Source organism: Indicator indicator, chromosome 9 (assembly GCF_027791375.1).
Source record: "Indicator indicator isolate 239-I01 chromosome 9, UM_Iind_1.1, whole genome shotgun sequence".
NCBI classification, from domain to species: Eukaryota; Metazoa; Chordata; class Aves; order Piciformes; family Indicatoridae; genus Indicator; species Indicator indicator.
Window position 1 is genome coordinate 3,655,722 of NC_072018.1, and position 22,611 is coordinate 3,678,332.

The 22,611-nt window shown below is 40.3% G+C and overlaps 1 protein-coding gene across 1 annotated transcript in view; it reads right to left on the reverse strand.

Moving 5' to 3' along the window:
* The window catches only part of PPP3R1 (protein phosphatase 3 regulatory subunit B, alpha), a 41,611-nt gene extending 19,960 nt beyond the window's left edge, over positions 1 to 21,651 (reverse strand). The window contains exon 1 of the mRNA XM_054383564.1: positions 21,611 to 21,651. Coding sequence (XP_054239539.1) covers positions 21,611 to 21,613 — 3 coding nt within the window. The 5' untranslated portion in view covers positions 21,614 to 21,651. The remainder of the gene's footprint in view (positions 1 to 21,610) is intronic.
* Positions 21,652 to 22,611: the final 960 nt, after the last annotated feature.

The following is a 22,611-nucleotide window of genomic DNA, read 5'->3' on the forward strand; positions in this document are numbered from 1 at the left end:
GGTAGAGTAACAAGGTTCTGATGTAACTCTTAAGACCGCCAACTTAAAGAACTCATACTGTTAGTATGTCCTGCCAGATATATATTTAGCATACTTCACATGAAGTGAGAGTATCCTCTCACATACACCATATCAGCACATCTAGAAACAAGTGACATGTGGTTTGTTGAAGAAATGCAGCTTGTACAGCATCAACACTGCACAACTGATTGACATTGCAGTTATGCCTAGAATAAAACATGCTTTCCTCAGGTGCATCTGGGTACTGCTGCCATCCTGCTGGAGTTCAATTCTTTTCTCTCCAGTCACACAATTAGAACAAGTGGCTGGAATATTGCAGCTATTTTGAACAGCCTTATCCTTTTAAAATAGCTTTGACATTTTTCTTGAATGCTGTCGGATCCCTACAAGTTCATTCCTGGTTACACAGGAGCAAAACCATGACTTATAGACACAAGTAATTACAGGTCAAGGAACAGTCCAAAGTCCACTAACAGAAGTCTGACCAAATTCTCAATACTGTAGAAATATATTTGCTAGAGAGAAGTCAAAACACATCAGTAAAATATTTCAGAAGCTTACACAACATGTAGTTCACTACTGTAAGAATAAAAAAAGTTCCTTGCCATTTTATCCTCTGTTAACTATTCTCCTTCTCTCCTCTCAGCAGCTGTGCTTTTCTACTGATTAAGGATAACCTATTAATGCATTTTAGCCTTTATTTCTGCTGTAGATTATCCATAAAAACATTTCTCAATTTCTCTCTTCGGCAGTGACTTCAAATACTAATTGCTCTGTCTTCTTAAGATCAGTTCTGTACACACTCCTCTGAGGTAGGACAGTTGAGGGCAATTCTCTTGACAAGCTTCCTCTTGAAGGACACGAAGAGCTGTGGATAGAAAATAAAAAAAAAAAAACCTAAATATGCAATTAGCAAAATTAGCAATAGACTTTAGATTCTTAGCTGAAGTTTTTTATACAAAACAGTTTTGTACACAGTAAGACAGACAGCAAAACAGCTCTTCAGCACACACTGAGCTTTTATAAAAGCAGAAAACGTGTTGAAATGCCAGCAAGCCACAATGTCAGCTTAGGACTCATCTCAGATTTAGTCATCAAAGGTAGTGTGTGAGAGACTACAGACACAAATGAGCTCCTAGAATAGTTTAAAAGTTAGATTGTTTCAAAGCTTTTGATTTGTTTCTATAGCAAATGAATTGAATAAGTGTCAAGAGTGGTCTCCTAAGATCTGTTTAGTGTGTGTACAGGAGTAGCTGTCCAAGATGTATTGTGATTTCTGCAGGAACACACAAAGAAGAGTAATAAACTCATCCTCCTTATAAGTGGCCTTAAACATGCAAACTACCTGAACATTGCAGCTGGCTGCTACACCTGTGCACCAAAGCTTCCCACAGAAACTGAGCATTACTGAGGTTTCTGCATTAACAGGCATTTTGTGGGGTGCAGCCAACACACTATAACTTGTGCTTCCTGCATTTGTTCTTGAGCTTCCATGCTCCTAATTATCTTTGTTATCATGTGAAAAAGTACAATGTGCAAGTGAAACAGTTAGCCAAACCATGTCAGCTGGCAGTCAGAACCACAGATTATCAAGATGAGAAAGTTATGCATAAAGCTATTTTCCGTCACCCTCTACTTCAACTAGAAAAGATTGGGAGCAGCAAGAAGAAAGAAGGCAGAAGCTGGCAGTCAGCATTTAAAAAGAGCCTATTCCAAAGACCCTTCTTCCCCTTTCACGAACACACAAACTGCTTCTCTATCTTTTCTCATTGTTCTCCATAAGATCAAAATGAATGATGAAATTACCTGTTGCAGAGAATTCTTCCTCCTCCTGGTTCTCCTTTGAGCTCATTTTCCATGTATTGCCACTCTCACAAAGCTTTAACAATGAAGAACTGCCAGCTTGGTGAAGAGAAGTTTGGTTTGGTTCAGTTTTTAACGACCATCATTTAACAAGTTACTAGAGCTTTGGCTGTCATAGGTTGGCACCATATTCTTCATCAATGAGCACCAGGCAAGTTGTCAAACTGAAGAGGACAGAATTATCTAGGCTCTAAAAACGATTGCATTAGCGAAGATGCCACATGGACACATAGACAGTGGTTTAGATATTTGCTAAAAGGAATTTCAGACAAAGCCCAGGAGGCTTTAAGCCACTAAGATTTGAATTCCTGAACTAAATATTGGCCACAAAAATACAACAGAGCTCACCCGTTGCAATTTGTACATTTCATGTTACTCAGAGGAGCAATTAAAGCCTAAGAGCTGTTCTCCAGAGCACCGATGAAAGATGTGCCCGAAGTTTTGATAAATATCCACAAGAAGTATGGCTCATAAAAACCCAAAAAACAAATGGGAATAAAGTCTGAGAGGGAAAAATTAATAGCAAGAAAAACACCTTCATCTACCTCATTCAGAAATGGTAAGAATACACTTGGCCTTCTCTTGTGTCAAATCTGATTAGAAAAAACCCAAAACAAACATACAAAAATCCCCAACACCCTTAAACAAACTACTCAACACAGAGAACTCTCTTAGCCCCGAGAAGAGCCTGTGAATCAAGAAAAACACATTACTGATTATCTTGCAGTGTATTTACAGGAATTTCTAATTTGTAGACAACCAAAGAAAACTTGTAAAGCAGCTGTCATAGATAAGATGACCAGGGAATTTGGCATTTCTGTTCGACTCAGAGTAATTAAGTCACCTTTTAGGCTTTCCATTGCAGCCACTAAATCTACTTAAAATTAGAATATCACAACACAGTTACCCAAAACCAAGACTGAACTTAAGAGCTGACAACAGTGCAGACTAACTGCCAAAATTTAGAAATTAACATTTAAAACAACTTGGTGACTTTTACACTGTTTAATGCGAAGCAACTAAGTACATTGCACAGAATTACTCCAGCCAAAGGGAATGCAGCTCCCCCAAATACTAGCTCCTTGGAACTACCAGCTCTCTAGCACAAGACTTCTAATCAAATGCTAAAAATAAATCTACCTCTAAGGATCTTAAGGTCATACTAGTGTTGAGTCAGATATTGTAACACAGAAGAACTAAGTGAAGCCAAGAAATCAGAAGGCATTAATTTAGAAAGCAGGTAACTTAAGAGCAGTCAACAGTTTCACTGCCAACCCCAAATTCTCAGCCTAGTTTCCAAGAACATGACCCACAGAAGGAATTAAAATAAATACATAAAAATGCCTGATATCCACATCACACTCAGTAAGATCCCAAATTAATTATCTTCTCGCAGCATGCTGTACTACACTTCCCAATCTTATGTTATTGTTCCAGGCTATTGACAAATCCACTCACTCTTCTGAATGGCAGCCTAATTCCTTGCCTCTCTAATACTAAGGCAAAGATTGCACAACAGCAGTTGAAGATGCAAGACTTCCCAGCTGCATCCAAGTAAGACAACAGTCTAATGAAGCTTCACAACCACACCTCTGCTTATGCCCCACTTATTTTTGTAACCAGAGTTGTGAAATAGTCCTGCCTTGTATTTTACACCCATGGTCTTTGTCCAGAAGTCTAGTATAATACCTACAAGCACTTCTGGCATCTGGACTGTCAAATCTGGGCACCCTGTTACTCTGCAGCGCAAATACTTGGTTTCCCACATGTGCAATGGTAGGAATTAAACAAATTACAAACAAGCAAGGAATTCTTACAGGCCACCCAGAAAATCAAGGAATTACAGAAACAAAACAAAAACACAAACCAAAACCAAACCAAACAAACAAAAAAAAAATCCAAACCCCAAAAAAGCAGCAACAAAGTAAAGGCAAAGAAGAAGAGAAATATCAAAACAGCCATAGTGGGACCAGGTAAGTAGCACAGACTGCAAGCATAACAGCAAAGGACTTAAGTAGACTCCATCATTCAATTGGTCCTTAAGAGTTGGGATCTTCTGCTATTTCAGTACAACTTCCAATTAAAATTGACAGTTTTGATTATTAACACAACTCAACAGCTAGAATTACCATCATATATTGAATTTACAAAATAGCATGGGTCAAGAAAAAAAGAGACACAGCAGATATACTATTCCAAGACTTGGTAAAGACTGTTAACAAAAGAATAAACAGTGTTTTTATGGAAGTGTCTTTAGTCAATCAGAAACAAGGTACATATAACACCAATGGATTACAGCTGTTTTCTCCTGGACCACTGAGCAGAATACATCTACCAAAGTAAACTATGAAATTTATGATTGATTTTTAAACTTGGTATTCAGTACCTCCTACAAGCTGTTAAGAGCTCCCCAGGTATACAGAGGGATAAGAAATGGATTCAACATCCATCAAGGTTTAGGATGCACACTTGAACTTGCTTGTAAGTTACTCGAGGTGGTGTTGGGACACGTTTGCTTCCCCAAGTACAACTGTTGATCATTTGGAAACCCATAAAGAATGATGAAAAAAAGCTGCAGGAAGATTATTCAAGCTAGTACAGGAGTTTATTTTACTTAGTAATTTCTCTAAGGATTCTTAACTTCTCTGATTCAGCTACAACCCAATACTTGAAGCTTCCCTTAGTGAAGACACCAATCATTTGCAACAGAGAAAACAAAACCTGCTTTCATCTACTTATACCTTAGTGGAAAAAATGTGCAAGTTTTTCAACTCTAAATTTAATAGGGGATTGTTAACATTTGGTCCTCTATTTCTGATTCACATACATAAATATTATCCAAATGTTGATTCTGTAAGAGTTGGGGAAAAAAAACAACGAGAAACATGGCCCAAACACAGTAACTGAAATGTCAAATCCTTTCGGTGTAATAACCTTTTATCATTAAATAAATAAAGCTAGAGGAAATGTAGAAGTTTAATTTGGGATTAGAGAAAAAAACCTTACAGTCACAACTGGTTAACACACTGCTGTCCAATCAGTTTATGGTTTCATTTACAGAGGTAGATGCATTTTTCATTTCCTGGCAGTGGGAACTTTTGAGAGGATACAGCTATCTGGCATAATACATCCACAACTCCTCAGCGTCTCTTATAATTCCACCTAGCTGTTTGAGACCAACAGCATAAACCTGCCAACATGCCCTTGCACCCCACCATCTTCAGTTACAGTCTCCATTCTGGGACTACAGCATAAACTCTATACTTGCTGATGAGTGCAATCACCATGCCTCAATGCTATGGTAACTCTTTTTCCCCAACACTTTCAGTTACACTTCTTGAAAGGTTTACTAGAATTCTAATAAACCACTGAACTTGTATCAGCATTCACATTCCATGTATCATCTTAGAAGTGAAACTACATAGGTAGGAAGGACAGGTCTTGGAGCTGTCAAAATCCTAGCTCACTATCTCACCTAAATGCTAATCAGTAGCAAACATCAAGGAATGCTACAAGCATTTTGCAATTTCAAAAGGACGCTTCTGGGAAAAAAAAAAAAAAAAAAAAAAAGAGCCACACAGCATGTTTTAACTTACCTTTGGACAGAGAAGATTAAGTTTTAAATGTGCTATCCTCAAAGTAGCCTAAATGTCTTACTCCTGTCTCTTTAGAAAACACTGTGACCTTCAGTCCTGAAGGAACTCAAAAAAAAAAGATTAATACCTAATTCTTCAACATGGCATTTAAATTGCAGACATCAGAGATAATGAACCAAGGCAAAGGGGATTGCCGGCTTTAGGATTACAGTAGAGATCAAGTAAGGTTAAAACTGTTAACAGCGTTCTGGCATTGTTGTTCTTTGCAAGTAGGCAGAATAAGTGTTATAATTCCCTTGGCCACCTTTACAAAAAGCCTTATTCCAAAAATTTGGGGTTAGGCACATTTATTCCACACCAAAAGACGTGACGATTCTTTAGAAGATTCTTCCCTCTGGGAAGTGCATCACATTCCACCACATCCCTCCTAAGGATGTAGGAGACAGGAAAGACTGTATGAGTCTTAGCAAAAGCCTACAGTTTACTCCTTAGTCACCATCTAATCCAGTCATGGCTCTGGTCAAGCTCTGTCAGTCATTTTAAGGGAAGCCACTTGTCCTCTAGCTGGCAGCTGGCCAGTCACTTCTGCTATGCTTTATTTAAATCCTTCGCTGTCCACGGGTCTCCTCCAAAATGAGATGGCTTAAGGCCATCACAGTGAAGCAGCTATTCCAAGATACCACAGGGAAGCCCTAAACCAACGAAGCAAGAAGCGAACCTGAAATTAGAGATAGCTGCTGTTGCCAAAGCCGCTACCGGACAGGAAAACTAAAGAAATCAAGAGTGCAATTATAAGAGGATTCAGCTTTAATCTTCAATACGTCCTTTGGCTTTATGAATATTAAAGGAAACAAATAAAAAAGTGCATCTATTTAACAGAATAAAGCTATTCACTTTAAGGCTTAACATTTTGAATTTTCAGTGTTTAGGACTGCAAATCAATCCATAAAGTCTGTCCAGTTACAGCAGGGATTATACGATTCATATTCATATACATTAATGTCCTAGGGTTCCCTATTTGAGCTCAAGGCACAACTGAAGAGCTTTCCACAGAAGTCTAAACATCCAATCACAAGTGGTGTCCCTCAGGGCTCAGTGCTGGGGCCAGTTCTCCTTAGTATCTTCATCAATGATCTTGACAAGGAGATTGAGAGCGCCCTCAGTAAGTTTGCAAACAGCACCAAGTTCAGTGAGAGTGTTCATCCACTGGAAAGTGGGAAAGCTCTTCAGAGATACCTGGAAAGGCTGGACTGATGGGATGAGGCCAATGAAACTGGATTCAACAAGACCAAGTGCTTTGCACTTGGGCCAGAACAACCCCTTGAATACTCCAGGCTTGGGACAGAGCAGCTAGAAAGCACCTCACCAGAAAGGGAACTGGAAGTTCTGCTGACTGACATCCAGCTGACCATGAGCCAGCAGTGTGCTAAGGTGGCCAAAAAAGACCAGCAGCACCCTGGCTTGTATCAGGAACAGTGTGGCCAGCAGGACTAGAGAAGTGACTGTCCCCTTGAACTCTGCAGGGGGGAGGAGAAGGCTGCATCTTGAGGACTGGGTTCAGTTTTGGGCACCACAGTGTAAGAGAAAGAGATGCTGTAGCACGTCCAAAGAAGGGCAACAGAGCTGGTGAAGGCTCTGGAGAACAGGTCTTGTCAAGAGCAGATGTCAAGAAATGGGGTTGTTTAGTCTGAAGAAAAGGAGGCTTAGGGAAGACCTTATTGCTCTCTGCAACTACATAAAAGGAAGCTGCACAGACATGCGTGTGGGTCGCTTCTCACAACTAACAACTGATAGGACAAGAGGAAATGGCATTAAGTTACACCAGGGGAAGCTTAGGTTAAACATTAGGGAAAATTTCTGTACCAAAAAGCTTCTAAAAGACTGGAAGAGGCTGCCCAGAGAAGTGGCTCAATTCCCATCCATGGATGTATTTAAAAGCCATCAAGATGGGATGCTCAAAGATACAGTACAGCAGTAGCCCTGGTAGAGTTAGATAACAGCTGGAATTGATGATCTTGGAGGTATTTTCCAGTCTCAGTGATTCTGTGATACCATGATTTTGAAGGTATGCTAAAATACTTGGTTTAATAATATATGTACATACACAGACATGCAACACTACTAGTCTGTAGAAAAACCTAAGTTGTCCCCAAGGAAAAAAAAAAAAAAAAAACAAAAAACAAACAACACAACAACTGTCATCCAAGACAAAAAGACATAAGGACCCTGCAGAAACAGCAAAGAGAACAGTTTGCAAAACGGATTAAAGAAGAAAGAGTAATTAAAGACAGAAAAGTTTTCCTGCAAATTCCTTTTCCTGAACCTGGAAGAAGAAAGGAGTCTTTCACTCAGAGCACACACTGACAATATACCATCCACTAGACACATGTCAATCCCCAAAATCATCATGCAAAGGTTTGATGCAGACATAAAAACCTACAGGCTAACTGGATTGCTTTAAACTTAACTCTATTGTACCATCTGTAACATGTGACTATCAAAGGCTTCTGTTCTGTTTTATGGCCCCCCGACACAGTTTGCAATGTCAGGTAGAAACACAATTACCCAACGCTAGAGTCAAATGTAGTGAAGGTTTTAAAACAAGAGAAAATTGCATCACATTTAGAAAATGAACAAACAAATCTGGTCATTTGCAGAACAGAAGGCTCATATATGAAAAACCATACGCTCTCACACAAAGTAATAAGAGCTCTCACTGCAAAAACTTGCATAAGCACTGCCATCTGTAGATTAAACTTGAGAGAAAAGCACTCACAAGGACAAAAGTCAACTTGGAGCTAAGGTCCAATCCCCTGTGCGGTATTCAACAATTTCACTTTTGGCAGTTCCCAGCTGCTACTCTTCAGAGGCAACAATCCAGTCTACTTATGCAATCACTACAGAGCTGGCATTTCTAAAGCTTGCATCACTCTCGAAAATTCTCAGAAGCCTGTAATTTTAAAGTGCATGAATGAATAATGAACTCTCCAAAGCCAAGAAAAAGAGCTTCCCAGAAAAGATTAAGTAACTCATCCTTTAGCAGGAGAACGAGAGTGCTGCCACCAGTAAGTCAAAGTAAGTTCTGATGCACTAAGAGTTCACCTCAGGAAGCGTTCAGGATAAGTAGGTTGGTGTCTCATTGCTTCTGAAGAGTCACAAAAAAGTCCGCAAGACACTGATGTATTTGTTGCAATTACGTTAACTTGTTGCTCTCACCTACAAAACCTTTTACTACACAAGCCACTTCACTAAATTTTATTCAAATCCCTTTGCTAAAGAGACCACGGCATCTTTCCTTCTCAACTTTAAAGATAATTGCAATGAAGTCCAATCAATGCACCCCGTGACTGTCCTAATACACTGACAAAGATTACGCTAGTGAAAGTGAAAAACCATGCTGTCCAACCAGAAAATTTGTAATCCAACTACAAAATAAGGTAGAAGATACAGAAAAGACTGAAAGGCAACAGACATACTAATCATGAAAACAAACAAAAACCCACCAAAACAAAAAGCCAAACAACACATACACACCTCCACCCAAACCCACAGAAATCTTCATGCCTAACAGAAGTGAAGTTGAGGCATCCCAGACAGCATTTCCAAGAAGTCCTTTTGTTTCTAAGTATATAGTGCAAAAGCTTACCATAAATAGGATGGAGGAAAGCAGAAACTGTGACTGAAGACTATAACAAGTGATTATGGTAATATGACATTAACTTAACACTCAGAGGGAAACAAAAGACTTAAATCTATCACATGGATCTCACTTTTCAGGACACTGATGGATGCAAGGCCAAGCACATTGTCTCTGATTTAGTTATTTCATTAATAAGAATGATTTTTTTTTTTCTCCTCACTGGTAAATATGAACATAGAAAATCCAAACACTAAATTGAATCACACTTGTGTGAAAGAGCAACTTGAGATTTGTTAAAGTAACACAGAACAAAAGAAATACAACTGCATTCAAAACATTAAGCCAAAGTATGCAAATATGACTGAAAACCTGGAGGTCTGTCAAAAGAAGAAAGTCAAAACTACCTAAGAATCAAAACACCTGTTTTATAAGTAAAGTATTTAATAGACAATTAAAGCTCTTTCAGCTTCTCTTTCTCTGCAACAATTTGGAGAGGAGATAGTTTGTCTGAAGCACCTTCCCAGAAAACACACAATGTTTAAAACTTCCATTTCAACAAAATGCAATAAAACAGCAGTCCAGGAACACTGAGAATTCATCACTGCCTGACCTACACAGAAACAGAACAGATACTTTAAAAGATACTAACTTGACCTAAAGCCATATTGAAATGTATTTTGCTATGTATAGATATACTCTCATGAGGCTGCTTTCAGTTACACCAATTTAATTTTCAGCACTCCCAGGTAGCACAAAACCAAAAAGAACTAGGGAGCTTCAGGAAACAGCTCTCTAGAACAACCCCAGTAAAACTGTGTCAGGCTGTTCAATGCCTCTCTCCAAAATCAACACAAAGTCAAAAATTAGTTCTTTCTCCAATGCTTCCAGTCAAGCACTCTTGACACTGGGTTGATGAGGGGTGTGAAAGGCAGGCTTTGTTTTCTCTCCATAGTAGTATGTTGTAGAACTTAACTGTCACTTAAAGGCATAGTACTTGTTACCACGACTGTAAATTTAAACCTTTTTGTAGTTATTTTCTAAAAACTAAAAGTATTGTCAACAGCTGTAGAATCAAAAGCTCTACCTCTCAAAAATTTAATTTGTGAGACTCCAAATACAAAAAAAAGAAAGTGAGTAAAACTAGGGTGTGGCCCAGACTTCTTAAGTTTCTGAACTTCCTGATTTCACTTGTACCAAGAAGATTAAGAAAATTGGAAGCCTCCGCAGGAGGGAAGAAAACTGATCATCATGAGATCAGTTTCACGCTACTACACTTCAGCAATGAGCATTAGAAAGGAGTATTAATACTTCTCTTTGCTAAGGGTTTTCCAAAAGCAGAAGAGGAGCTGTAGTACTCAGACAATCTCCAGTAGACAAAACAAACCTCCTGACTAACTTCTTCAAGAAACAGCTTCAGGTCTGCTTGTGGCTGATCAGATATAGCTCACAGGCTGAGGCAAATTCAAAGACGAGGACCAAGCTGGAAATTAAATGGAGCATGCTATGCTCTGACAACAGCTGACAAACACACAAGCTACAGTATTTGTTCCTAACGTATCTGCTAAGGCTCCCCTACTACAAACTTCACTAATGCTTGTGAACGAAGATTGGAAGATCACTATCAGTGAGAAAGTAAGTTTAGAAGGCTTCATTTTTTCAGGTGGCTTAGAGGAGATTCACTGTACTGCTACAAGTGGCATTTGCAGAGGGAAAAGCAAACAGCAAAGATACATTTTAGAAATTAAGATAACAGATTATACTGTATCATATAACATCATTATACTGTTCAGTGCAACAGATTATACTAGAGCTAACATTAACTGCTTCTTCACAGCAACAAGTTGCAAATACTCAGAAACAAGGTGACTACAGCATCTTTGGCTACCAATGTATCTACAGTTTTCAGATGTTTACAGTGCATTCAGTAATGGGCTAATTGCAGAAGTGAAGGTTTTGGAAACAGTTGCACAGATTTTCTTAAATTGTATCTGAGAAGACCTGGAGGAAAAAGAAAGCCAGTGCAGCTCTACTGCATACAACACTGACAGTTTGAAGGAGTCAAACATCCTCAAGTAGGAAAGCTTAAGTGCAAATTTAGACAATAACACCAATTCACATAAATTGTACTACAAGAACTCAAAAACAGATTCAGGGAAGTTACACGGGTCAGTGCTCAGTACTTGATCAAATGGTCTAACAGCACAGAAACAAGATGCATGAATAAGTGCTGTCCCCAGCCTTTCTTCCCATGTAAGAAACTCACAGTTTAATGGCACTTAGTGCAAAAAGAAAATCTGACTTTGGAAGAAGGGAGATAAGCATCTTCTGGCTGCCCAACAAGAGAAGAGAAAATGGAAACAGTACAGTAAAAAAATACTACAACGAAAGCAGACAATACAATTGCATTCAGGATTTATCACAGAAAAAACTGAAGAAGGTTGCAAAGAACTGTGCAAAGGACATGCAACTGAAAACAGAAAAGGCAGTTCAAAAAATGGGATTTGATTTCATAAGCTGACAAGAATAGAAAACAATCAAGAAGGCAAAGATGCAGAACTGCGAAAGATGTGCAAATCAAAGGGACAAGCAGACTATGCTGAAGGAGAATTGCTGCATAGATACAGAATCTGCAAAACAGATTGTACTGCAGCATTCTTAACCATCTCTAATAGTTAACATCTATCCTTAGCTGGGTTTGGTTCTTGGCCGGGGGGGTGGGGTTGTGGGGGTTTTTTCTGCCTAAAAGAATAATAACTTTGTCAGAACTTACAGCTGTCAGCTACTAAATTGAGACATTTTAACAAGCTCTGGGTTAGTTTATGCCAGTCACAGACTCATTAAGAATCCCATAAAGAATAAAGATGAGTCATATGGTTTGAAAACAGGCCCTACCAACACTGTGATCCAATACAGAGGGATCAAAACCATTGTAGTTAAAATATCATGAGTTTTACAAACCATTAAACAGGTCTTCTGGGCGTTACCAGCTTCCATGCTAATCAGAATTTCCACCAGATTAAGAATTTGTTTTCTGAAAAAGATGCACTGTAAATTTCTGTAGTCTTCCAAGCACCATTATCATAGGCTTCCTGATCAAAGGAAAGCAAAATGAAACAGAACAGAACACAGAAAAACACTATGCTGCTTTCAATTAAGTGTTTCACTGTTATGGAATATTCCAAAATGTTGAAACATTTTCCTTTATATGAATTGTAACATGGACAAAATACCGACTTTTTTTTTTTTTGTACTCATAACACTGAGGTGATGTCTATTCAGAAGTTGGTTATATGAAGTAATATTCAAATGCAATTGAAAAGATTGAATATTTAGGTTAAGATCTCTAGGGCAGGAACTGACTTGTTTCTTTTATGTATGTACAGGAAGGCAAATATTTAACTTTCAGTTAATAAAAGCATACTCAAAAAATTAAATTAGAACTCCAACTCAGTTTCAGTAGCTTATAAACAATCCTATGCTGAATGTTTGAAGAATTATTCAGAATCTCATTTCCTTACAGATTTTAGCACTATTTTGAGTAGATTAATGGTTTAGGGGTCCAGAACATCTCTCATGTGTAAGGACGGAAAGAATTGAGTCTTATTATTCTGGAAAAGAGAAGACTGGGGGGGAATCTCATAAATGCTTATAAATACTTAAAGGGTAGGTGTGAGTGTCTGGAGGATGGGACCAGTCTTTTTTTCAGTGGTGCCCAGCAAAAACCCAATAGCTAATGGGCACAAAGGTGAACAGAGGAAGTTCCATCTAAACACGAGGAGGAACCTCTTATGTTAAGGGTGGTGGAGCACTGAAATGGTCTGTCCAGAAAGGTGGTGGATTCTCCTCTGGAGTCATTCAAAGCCTGTCTGGACATGTTTCTGTGCAACCTGCTCTAGATGAACCTGCTCAAGCAGAGGGGTTGGACTAGATGCTTCCCACAGTCCATTTCAACCCCTATCATTCTGCGATCCATCACTCCAAACTGGCAAAACCACGTATATCTGCACACAGAACCACAGGCTACCATCTTTCTGCTGCTTTTCATCTTCTCTTTATAGGCTATGCTTGCAAAAGTGCACTGCTTTCAAACCTTAAAAGCAGTATATAATATGTATGGATTTGTACACCAGTCTGTAATATGAACTGCAAACCAAAGAACACTAATTTTGCAGTGTTTTCACTCCTCTTTGTGAGATGCTGGGTAACATGGCTTGACTTCACAGAACATTTATGGCACTGCATGGATGCTAACACCTCTTCTGAGAAAGCTGCCAAGGTAAAACTACTGCTAAAACCTCCTGTTCATTCTCTCTCAAATAAAACCCTCCCAGTTTTTCAGGATTCTTTAGCTGCTTTCCTGCAGTACTGCAACATCATATCTAAATCTTTAACCACCAACAGTCCCCTTTAGTCCCTTCAACTTTAGACCCCTTTACTTGCGCAACTGTTTCCTCACCAAGGAAGGGAATTTGGCCACCTTGTAGCTCAGAATTGAATTCTAACATCCAAGACTAAACAAGATTCAAACTGTTCATACATTATAAATTACAGTTGTCTTTTTTTCAGTGCCCTCCCTGAAATAAAAAACTAACAGCAGCACACCCAATTGTAATGTTTTAACCTTATTACTAAAGTAACCAAACTGAGTGTTTTGAATAGAATATTTCAGGAAAACTAACACCATTATTATAAGAATCCCTGAAAAAGGTTAAGTGGGCACCAGGTATTTTAGTGGATATCCCCACGAAGAACAGCCATTAGAGTGCTATGATAGTCAAATATGAAAATCAAATCTATTCTTTCGCATTTTTTGTTACTATTTAGAAGTTCTCCTTTTTATGATTTCCCCCCCCACAACTTGTTAGCAGATCTACATGCAATCAAGCTTTTACCCAAAAAAAACCCTGTGAAGTTCCTTCAGTGTTATCAACAAAATTGACCTATGACTGCCCCGAAACCAAGGTGCTAATCCCATTAAGTGATGGCTCAACACTAAATTAAACTTCCCAAGGAAATAGAATTACATGCACAACACTGAAATAGCAGTTTAGACATCACGCTTATGAAGTAGATAAGAAATTCTCCTTCATAAGATAAACTCAAAAAGTCGTTTCAGTCTATTTTTAAAAGTCAGTTTATTTTTAAAACCCCTCCTTTTAAAGCCCTCTCTGCTAGCCATAGTATCATTGAGCAGATGGAATTCAAGTGACTACTTTCAACTTCAGTGATGCTATTTAGTACCTACACAGTGAGTAGTGGTAACAGTTTTTTTGTCTTTTACTACCTATTTCAAAAAACCAAAACACCCAGTGATGTACACAGAAGAGCTATTCACAGGGTGACAATGGAGAAAGAGTAGAAAGAGAGGAGTACCATAGCTGAGGTTTTCCTTCCCATAGGTTCCAGCTCCTTAAAATAAAGGGCAAAAAGACTCCACATTCGTCACAAATAAACTGGAGAAATAAAAGAAGTCCCACAGCATTTAAGGATGATCAAGATTATGTTCTTGTGAGAATCACAGCTGGATCCACTGCTCCAGTAGCTGGGTTTTTCGCCAGAAACATAGTAACCCTGGCCTCTATTTCTGAGCTTTCTATCCCTTCCTCTCCTGCCCCTCCCAAATTCTGACTGAACTTCTTTAACAAATGTCTTACCCACGCTTTTTAACTCCTACCTTACCTAACTTAGACAATGAAATAAAAGCATTCGTGAACCTCAAGGTGACTACCTAGGATTTGTACAACATGCACAGTATCAGTTTCCTAGGGGAATTCTGGTTCTTTGCCTTAACAGTCTGCTTAAAAAAAATCCATCACCACAAACTTCACAAATATCTGAATATGAACTGGCACAATAGTATGCAAGCCTGGATTTTTATTGGCAGTTCACGAGCAATGCCGTCCTTTAATCAATCCAAAGTATTTAAAGGGTTTCTAAGACTTGCTTAACACAGTTAAGTTTAAGTTATTGATATTACTTCCTTTATTGTGGAACTGAGTATCAATAGCAGGGTCAACTGACTGTCAATGTTACAAGCAAGTCAGATATAGCCTGCTTTGTACCATCTACACAGTTTTCCCAAGCAGCTGAGTAACAATCTGATAGTGGCTGTGAAATGTACCATCTAAAAGCAATACCTAAAATATCTGCATGTTTGGGTTGGTTTTTGTTTGGGTTTTTTTTTTTTGGGGGGTGGGGGGTTGGTTGAAAAAGCCTAATAAAGCATAGTTACAAAATTAAAATTTTCAAGCTATACATTCAGAAAGCTGAATAAAATATCAGGGTTCAGTTTTCCTATTTAAAATAACTGTCACTTCAAAAATTAATCCACTTGAAAGATGTGGACTTTATACTTAAGACACACCTGAAACTTTCAAAAGCCCAAACATCCTCTTTCACAGACTTAAGCCATTCAAATTCCATAAAACAGACCTGAACAGGAAGATATGCATAAGTTACATTTAGCAAAATATTCAATATTAGTAAGGAAATACAGTATTTCACATGGTGATCAGAATAATCCAGCCATATCATGCATCAAGCAGAATATACTGCTTCTAGTCCTGTGCTTAAATCATTCAAGTCATTTAAGTTCCCTCATCACTGATCCAGGGAAACAGCAGTGAAAATATTCCCCAAATACTTGAACTGCCATACTGAACGATATGCCTATTCCATATTAAAAGATATTGGTCCTTATCCCTCTACTCTACCCTGGTGAAACCACACCCACAATACTGTGTCCAGTTTTGGGCTCTCCAATTAAAGAGACAAGAATCTGCTAGAGAAAGTCAAACCGAGAGCTACAAGGGTGACTGAAGTACTTGAACATCTCTCCTACGAATAAAGACAGAGAACTGGGGCTGTTTAGTCTGGAGAAGGCTGAGAGGAGATCTTACCAATGCCTCTAAATGTCTGATGGGCATATGTCAAGATGAAGATGTAAGTCTCTTTTTGGTGCTGCCCAGGACAAGGAACAGGTACAAGCTGGAACACAGGAGGTTCCACCTCAACATGAGGAGACACTTCTTTATGGTGAGGGTGATGGAGCCCTGGAGCAGGCTGCCCAGAGAGCTTGTGGAGTCTCCTTCTCTGGAGACTTGGAAAACCCACCTGGATGCATTCCTGTGCAGGCTGCCCGAAGTGATCCTGGTTTGGTAGGAGGGTTGGACTCTGTGATCTCTGGAGGTCCCTGCAAACCACTAACATTCTGTGATCCAAGTCCATGCCACTTCATTCAGCACATTAAGGCACAATTTGTAGCAAACCAATGTCAAACCACTGGTGTCACAATTACCTTAGGCCACTGCCATCTAAGAAACTGAACAGCTTTTACAGGATATAACGGATAATCTCCAGGCCTATCTCTGAAAGAAGCCCCTCTGAGTGGCTAATACAATGCTACAAAGGCATCAAACAGAGGTAGCATACGGCCAAGCTTTCAACCCCTGCGCACGATCCCAGGCCTTGAGTCAAATGGACACTGCACAGCCTGTCTCTAGTGGCTGCAATTCTAATGGCAATAATTTACCAGCCCCAAGACCACAGAATCTGTAGAGACTTAGAGCCCTTTTTTATTTTCAGAGCTACAAACATTTCCGACAACACATACTAATACTAACTTCTGAACAATAAAGAGAACCTGGGATAAGTTATTGCCCGACCATGACCTCAACCTTTTTCATTTGTAGAACAAGGACAATATTTACCAGCTTCACAGGAGCACAGCAAGATAAGCTCTTATGGTCTTTGGGAAAGAAAGAACATGTTTAAGTAATTTATATAGCCAAGTCAGCCAACAAAATTCTTACATTTTCCAGGATTTCCAACCTTTTTTCCTGCTTTAATTATCAGAGGCATGACAGTAAAACCAGATACTTATTTTCTTACAACACCTCAGTCAGTTCTAACTGTGCCATCTTTAAGCATAAGTACTTTTTGTCTCTTTTGATGTGGATCCATGCCCCTCGTCATCCCTTACCCATCACTTCAACCTTTACTCCCTCACCCCTGCAATGCTCACTCCTCTCAGAAGCAGAGGAGTTTGATCATGACAAGGACATCACACAGTAGCACCTTCCCCATTTCTGCTGATGATTCTGGCAAAGAACTATGATGTAGGAAGCACAGAAATTGTTGTCCCCCTTTGCCCCATATTCTTTCTATAGAGAATACACAGGAATAAACAAGCTAAGGACAACAGAAAACATACAAGCCAGAAGGAGGAAAGTATGGAAGACAGGGAAATATGTCACTCAAAGAGCTGGCTGCTAAATCCGCAAAGAACAGTGCAGTGTTATTCTTCTCTGAATTAGAACTTCACAAGTGATATACTACCTGGGGCACGCATGGAGAGCAGGATTGGGAGGAAAGAGGAGGGGCAAGAAGTCATGAGCAAATTGGTTTCAAGAAGTCACATATTAGCTCAAATTACAAAAAATGGTTCACATGAACAGAGTTTTTGGTCACCATTTTGTGTAACTAAACTGACGTCTTCAGTTTCATACCCAACTACCATAAAGACTTACAACATTTTAGGATACAATTTTCTTTAACAAAACTCAGCTAAACACAGGCAGTTAAAAAAAGGGAGGGAAAGCAAAATAATTCTTTTACTAACAGTAATACTTTTACTAGCAGTAAAAGTAGAAAAAAAAAGAAAAATAAAAACAAAAATCAGGCAAATATGACTAATTTACATATGTGTACAGTAGGAGCATACCTGCAATTAAAAAAAGCTTTCCCTCCTGCAACAACACCAGGTAATCATTGATTCAACACCCAGCTACAAGAAAAATCTTCATTGTCACACTAATTTCTTCTCAGAAGTATGCATTATATCACTTAAAACTGGCAAGTAATTTTCTCGTAGTGACTACACTTTAACAATTCTGTATGTATCAAAAATGAGGGAAGTGAGGAGGTAGAAGCAGACTAAGAAATGGTTTGGCACTAAACTGTGCATTTCTGCCTCATTTGTTATCCCAGAAATACCAAAATTACTGAAGTCTCCTTTTCTGGCACTGACTGACAAAACATAATCCCATCTCCTTTAAGACATGAATAAAAAGACCAATTTAGATGTTATAATCTCACTGTCTTAAGCTTCCCTTTTAGTGCTAAGTCAGAACATGGATATTCTGAAGTTCCTGAGATGTACCAACCATTAACCATTTTCCCTTAAACTATTCAATCTTCATTCCTCCATTGTTAAATTAATAGTTTAACCATATAAAGACAGAATTCTACCACAGAAACAGTGAAAAAATGTACTTTAAGAGTCTCTTTCCTCTTCCACCAACAGGACCTGTTCTCTTTTGTAGATTACAAAGTAAGCTTGCATATTCAAATTGGTTTCTAAACTACACCTCTGAAAATAATGTCCAAATAAAAATATTTTATTAAATAAACTGATTTAAATAAGCTTAAGACCTACACATGAACTTCAGAGTTTGAATTCTATACCAGTTATTCCACCTGTGGCAGAAGACCACCAGTAGTAGGCTGTAAGACATGAGACAGACCATGTAAGTGCCTCTCAGTTCCTGACACCTATTAAAATGTTTGTAATGGATACATTTTCCTTCAGCTAAGAATCAATTAATTTCATACTCTCCTTGCTGAAGAGTAAGCAATGATTGAACATGGTCGTCTGGATGTTTTTTTGTTTTATTGCAGGAAATGCTGTCATGTTTCTTGACTTCAGTAACTTAGAAACACTGTTAGATAAGCTTCAGCTGAGGAAAAGGCACCAGAAGCACCATCACACAAGCAAAGCAAGTCAAAATAGATGAATAGAGTCTAGCTGAGAAGGGTTACACTAATTACAGTTTAGGTGACTCCTATGGGATTCTTCGCCTTCTATCCTACAGCAGAGCTTGATATGAACCAGAATACAGGCCATCTCCCAAAAAAAATCATATTTATCTATCTAAAACTAAGACTGTTTAAGAGAATCTCCCTGTGCTATTTACCTTTTCCTAGAAAACACTACTCATCGGAAAAACTTGCTAAGTCAACTCTGACAGAAATAGCACATCAACATTACTTCTCACATTATGTAATGGCCTCCTGATCTTATACTCTGCCTGATAGATTATTTTAGAACTGGCTATACCAAAACATCCAGAACTACATTACTTGACTCGCTAGATGGTCACGTTTTATCTTAAATTACTGACAGCACAACACTACATTCACCTCTTTCTTCAACCTGGAGTAACATTTCTTCTGTGCTCCTACAGGACCAAACTGTGAAAAAGAATTATCTTCTCCTTTAATAGAAAAAATATTCTAATAAAGGTTGAAATAAGATCTATTCCTTCATTGAAACTGAATTCTTCCAGCGAAAACATCCACAGGGTAATGACAGCAAAGCAAACAGCAACTTGAATAAAATAGTTTTGCTTAATGTTTATCAGCTGTTAATATTAGCTTGGTTTTCAGACTACAAGACACCTAAGATCAGGTGTTATCAGAACCAGCATACTGATACAGCTACAGCAAAAACTCTCCTGGTATTGATACTGCTTATGTGAGCAAACAAACACCTTTACTAGTAGAGATAATATCCAGCATACCTTATTTCCCCAGAATCTGCATTTACACAGCACATCTGATGATGTAGAAAATTCAAAATGTCACAAACTAATAACACAATTATACCATCAAAAGATGCTAGCACAGCTTTAGTTACAACAGAGTGGAGGAGAGAAAAAAATGAAAATTGAAGTTAATCATACGTGAAAGTTAGGTTCATTACAGGTCACTAACACACACAGGCCACCATGGTTAAATCACATTTTCTTTCCTTTTACGCATGTTAGCAAATGTCATCAGGCAAGTGTCTGGGCACAGAATTTTCACAGAAGACCCAACTAATGGTAGCATGAGCACAACTGCTGTGTGGAAGACCATCATTGTTCATCTATATATTCACAGCAATTAATATTACCACCTTGGCATGTTTGCTATCATAATATTTTTCTTTTGAAAACCTTGATTTCATTAACATTTTTTATCAAAACATGAGCTTTCTTTGCGCACACTCTTAATGTACTCCAAGAGCATGTGAGGGCAATCAGTAAAACCAGCGCTTAGTCCCAAATTGAAACCAAATTTTTATGCATGTCAAAATCATTTCTCCAAGTGCACATCTACAAAGCATTAAAAGTATACACAGAAAGACAGCCCGAGTGTCTTTTCTACTACTACTTTATTTTCTGAAAGACAGACTGCAATCCCCTGCTTGAAAATGAAACACATTATTCAGTTCTCAGGCCCTGTGAGATTTAGTGTGAAATATGATCAAACCAGCTGGCCTTGCTTTTAAAGGGTTAAGTAAGAAAAAATTTAAACCACTTATAATTCTTCAGTTGTAAAAACTAAAACATTACCAGAGTCTCCCTGCAAGCAGGGTACTGGCTGATTTAGGGTAAAAGAAATGTTTATTAAAAAAGGGCGTTGATTTCTTGGCAGCGGTGAAAAGCAGGAGACACCCCTAGTGTCGACGTAAAATACTACAGCACTCCATACTGTATCTCTGGGTTAATTTCACGGCAGTAAAAGGGAAATGTAAATCGTCATGATTGAAAAAACAGAACGGCTCCGACACACGCACCTGGGCATACCGCATACCTTCTTCCTAGAGTCTCCAAACCCACACGCCTATCATATCTGAAGTGTCAGTTTTCTACACTCGGCCCAATTAAAGTATACATTATCTAGCCTGTCTCCCTGCCATGGGCTACGTGCATTAGAGCTTTCCGGTCTGCACATGAAGAGAAAAACGCTGCTGCTGCTGCACCAAGGGCGGGGAGGGGAACCCTATTGAGACTGCTGAACAACACCCACAAGACATCGCTACCAAAATGCCGGGCTTGCTCAAGGCGCTGTTGATGCATCTGGAAAACAGATGAAGCGCAGGCCGGGGAACGCGAACCCCCGGACTGAGACGGGGTGCGGGGTAGGGGGCGGGGGAGCGAGGCTGCAGGCGGGGGTGAGGTGAAAGGGTGCCAAGGAGTGAGGCGGGAGAGGGAAAAGGGAAGGGCCGAGCCCGCTAAGCGCTGCCGGACCGCGGGGGGTTGGAGGGGACGAAGCGAGGGAGTAGGCGGGGAGGCAGCAGGGCGCACGGGGGCGAGGCGGCCGCCGTGGGCGGCCGAAGGGAAACGGGGAGACGTACCCGCGCCCAGGGAGAGGCGCGGGGCGGCCACAGCGGCGGCCCGGAGGAAAGGACTGAGGGAGGGAGAGAGGGGGAAGACCAGCGAGGCGCTCGCCCGCAGGAGGACGTGGACAGCTCGGGGGCGGGAGGCGGAGGAGACGGGTCAGAGGCAGGGCAGCGGCAGCAGCAACGAGGCGGAGCGGCGGCCGGGCCAGGCCGCGGGGGTGGGGGGCGAGGCAATGGCCCCCACGGCCCGGCCCGGTCTGGAATTTTCCGGAGGGGCGGGAGCGGGGTCTCTGCGGGGAGGAGAAAGCGAGGGAGGGTCCTCACCATGGCGGCGAGTAGGCGTCAGGCGTCTCCGCCGCAGCTGAATCTACCGAGCCCTGTCTTCGCTATGTGCGTGTTCGGCGCCGTCGACGCCGCCGGGCCCGCCGCTGCCACCGGCTTCGTTTCCCCTCACTGCGGCAGTGGCTGGCGCTGACCCGCAACAGCGCGTAGGGAGCGAGGGGAGGGGGCGCGAGCGGCACTGAGACTCGGCAGCGGGGGCGGAGCCTCCCACATCCGGGCACCGCCGCGCACGGCACCGCCCTCAGGGGGCGGGGCGCAGCCCTTACGTCAGGCAGCGAGGCGGGGGGAGCGCAAAATGGCGGCAGTGTGAGGGCGTGCGGGGATTGTGAGAGCCAGGGGAAGGCTTTGTGGGCGCTGGGGCTGTGGGAGGCTTGGTTAGACGGCTTTCTTGCTGTTAGGTGCACTTTTGTGTTTTGTTTTGTTTTAATAAGGCCTTGGATGTTGAGTGTTGCTACAAGATAGGCTTCTGCCCAGAAGGTTCCTTCAGGTGCTCCGAGGGCTGTCACAGTTGTTGGCTGTCCTTGTTCTGCCATGCATCCTCTGCTTAGGTTGTTCCCTCTCAGCCGCTTTTTTAAGCTGTGCTGCTGGGGCCCTTGCTGTTTTAGCTGCTTTCCTTGTTCCATGTGAATCCCCATTCCTGGAGGTGTTTTTTTTAAAAGTCACAGAGATGTGCTGAAGGACATTGTTTAATACTAGGCTTGGTTGTTAGATAATGATTGGCCTCAGTGATATTAAAGGTCTTTTCCAACTGAAGTGATTTTATGATTCTGTGTGATATTCTTTGAAAAAAAAATTAGAAAGTCCAGGCAGGGAGAAAGCTCAATACAAGTGGATCTTTGGAAGTGTGCTTCTGGGTGGTGTAGGCTCCCCGTAGGTTCTGGCTGTTATTTTCTTCAGCTTTTTAACTTCGTATTGCATGAGGCTCCCCAGGCTGCAAGGTAGCCTGTACCTAACATTTTAGGGTGCTGTGTGTCAGTAGTGTT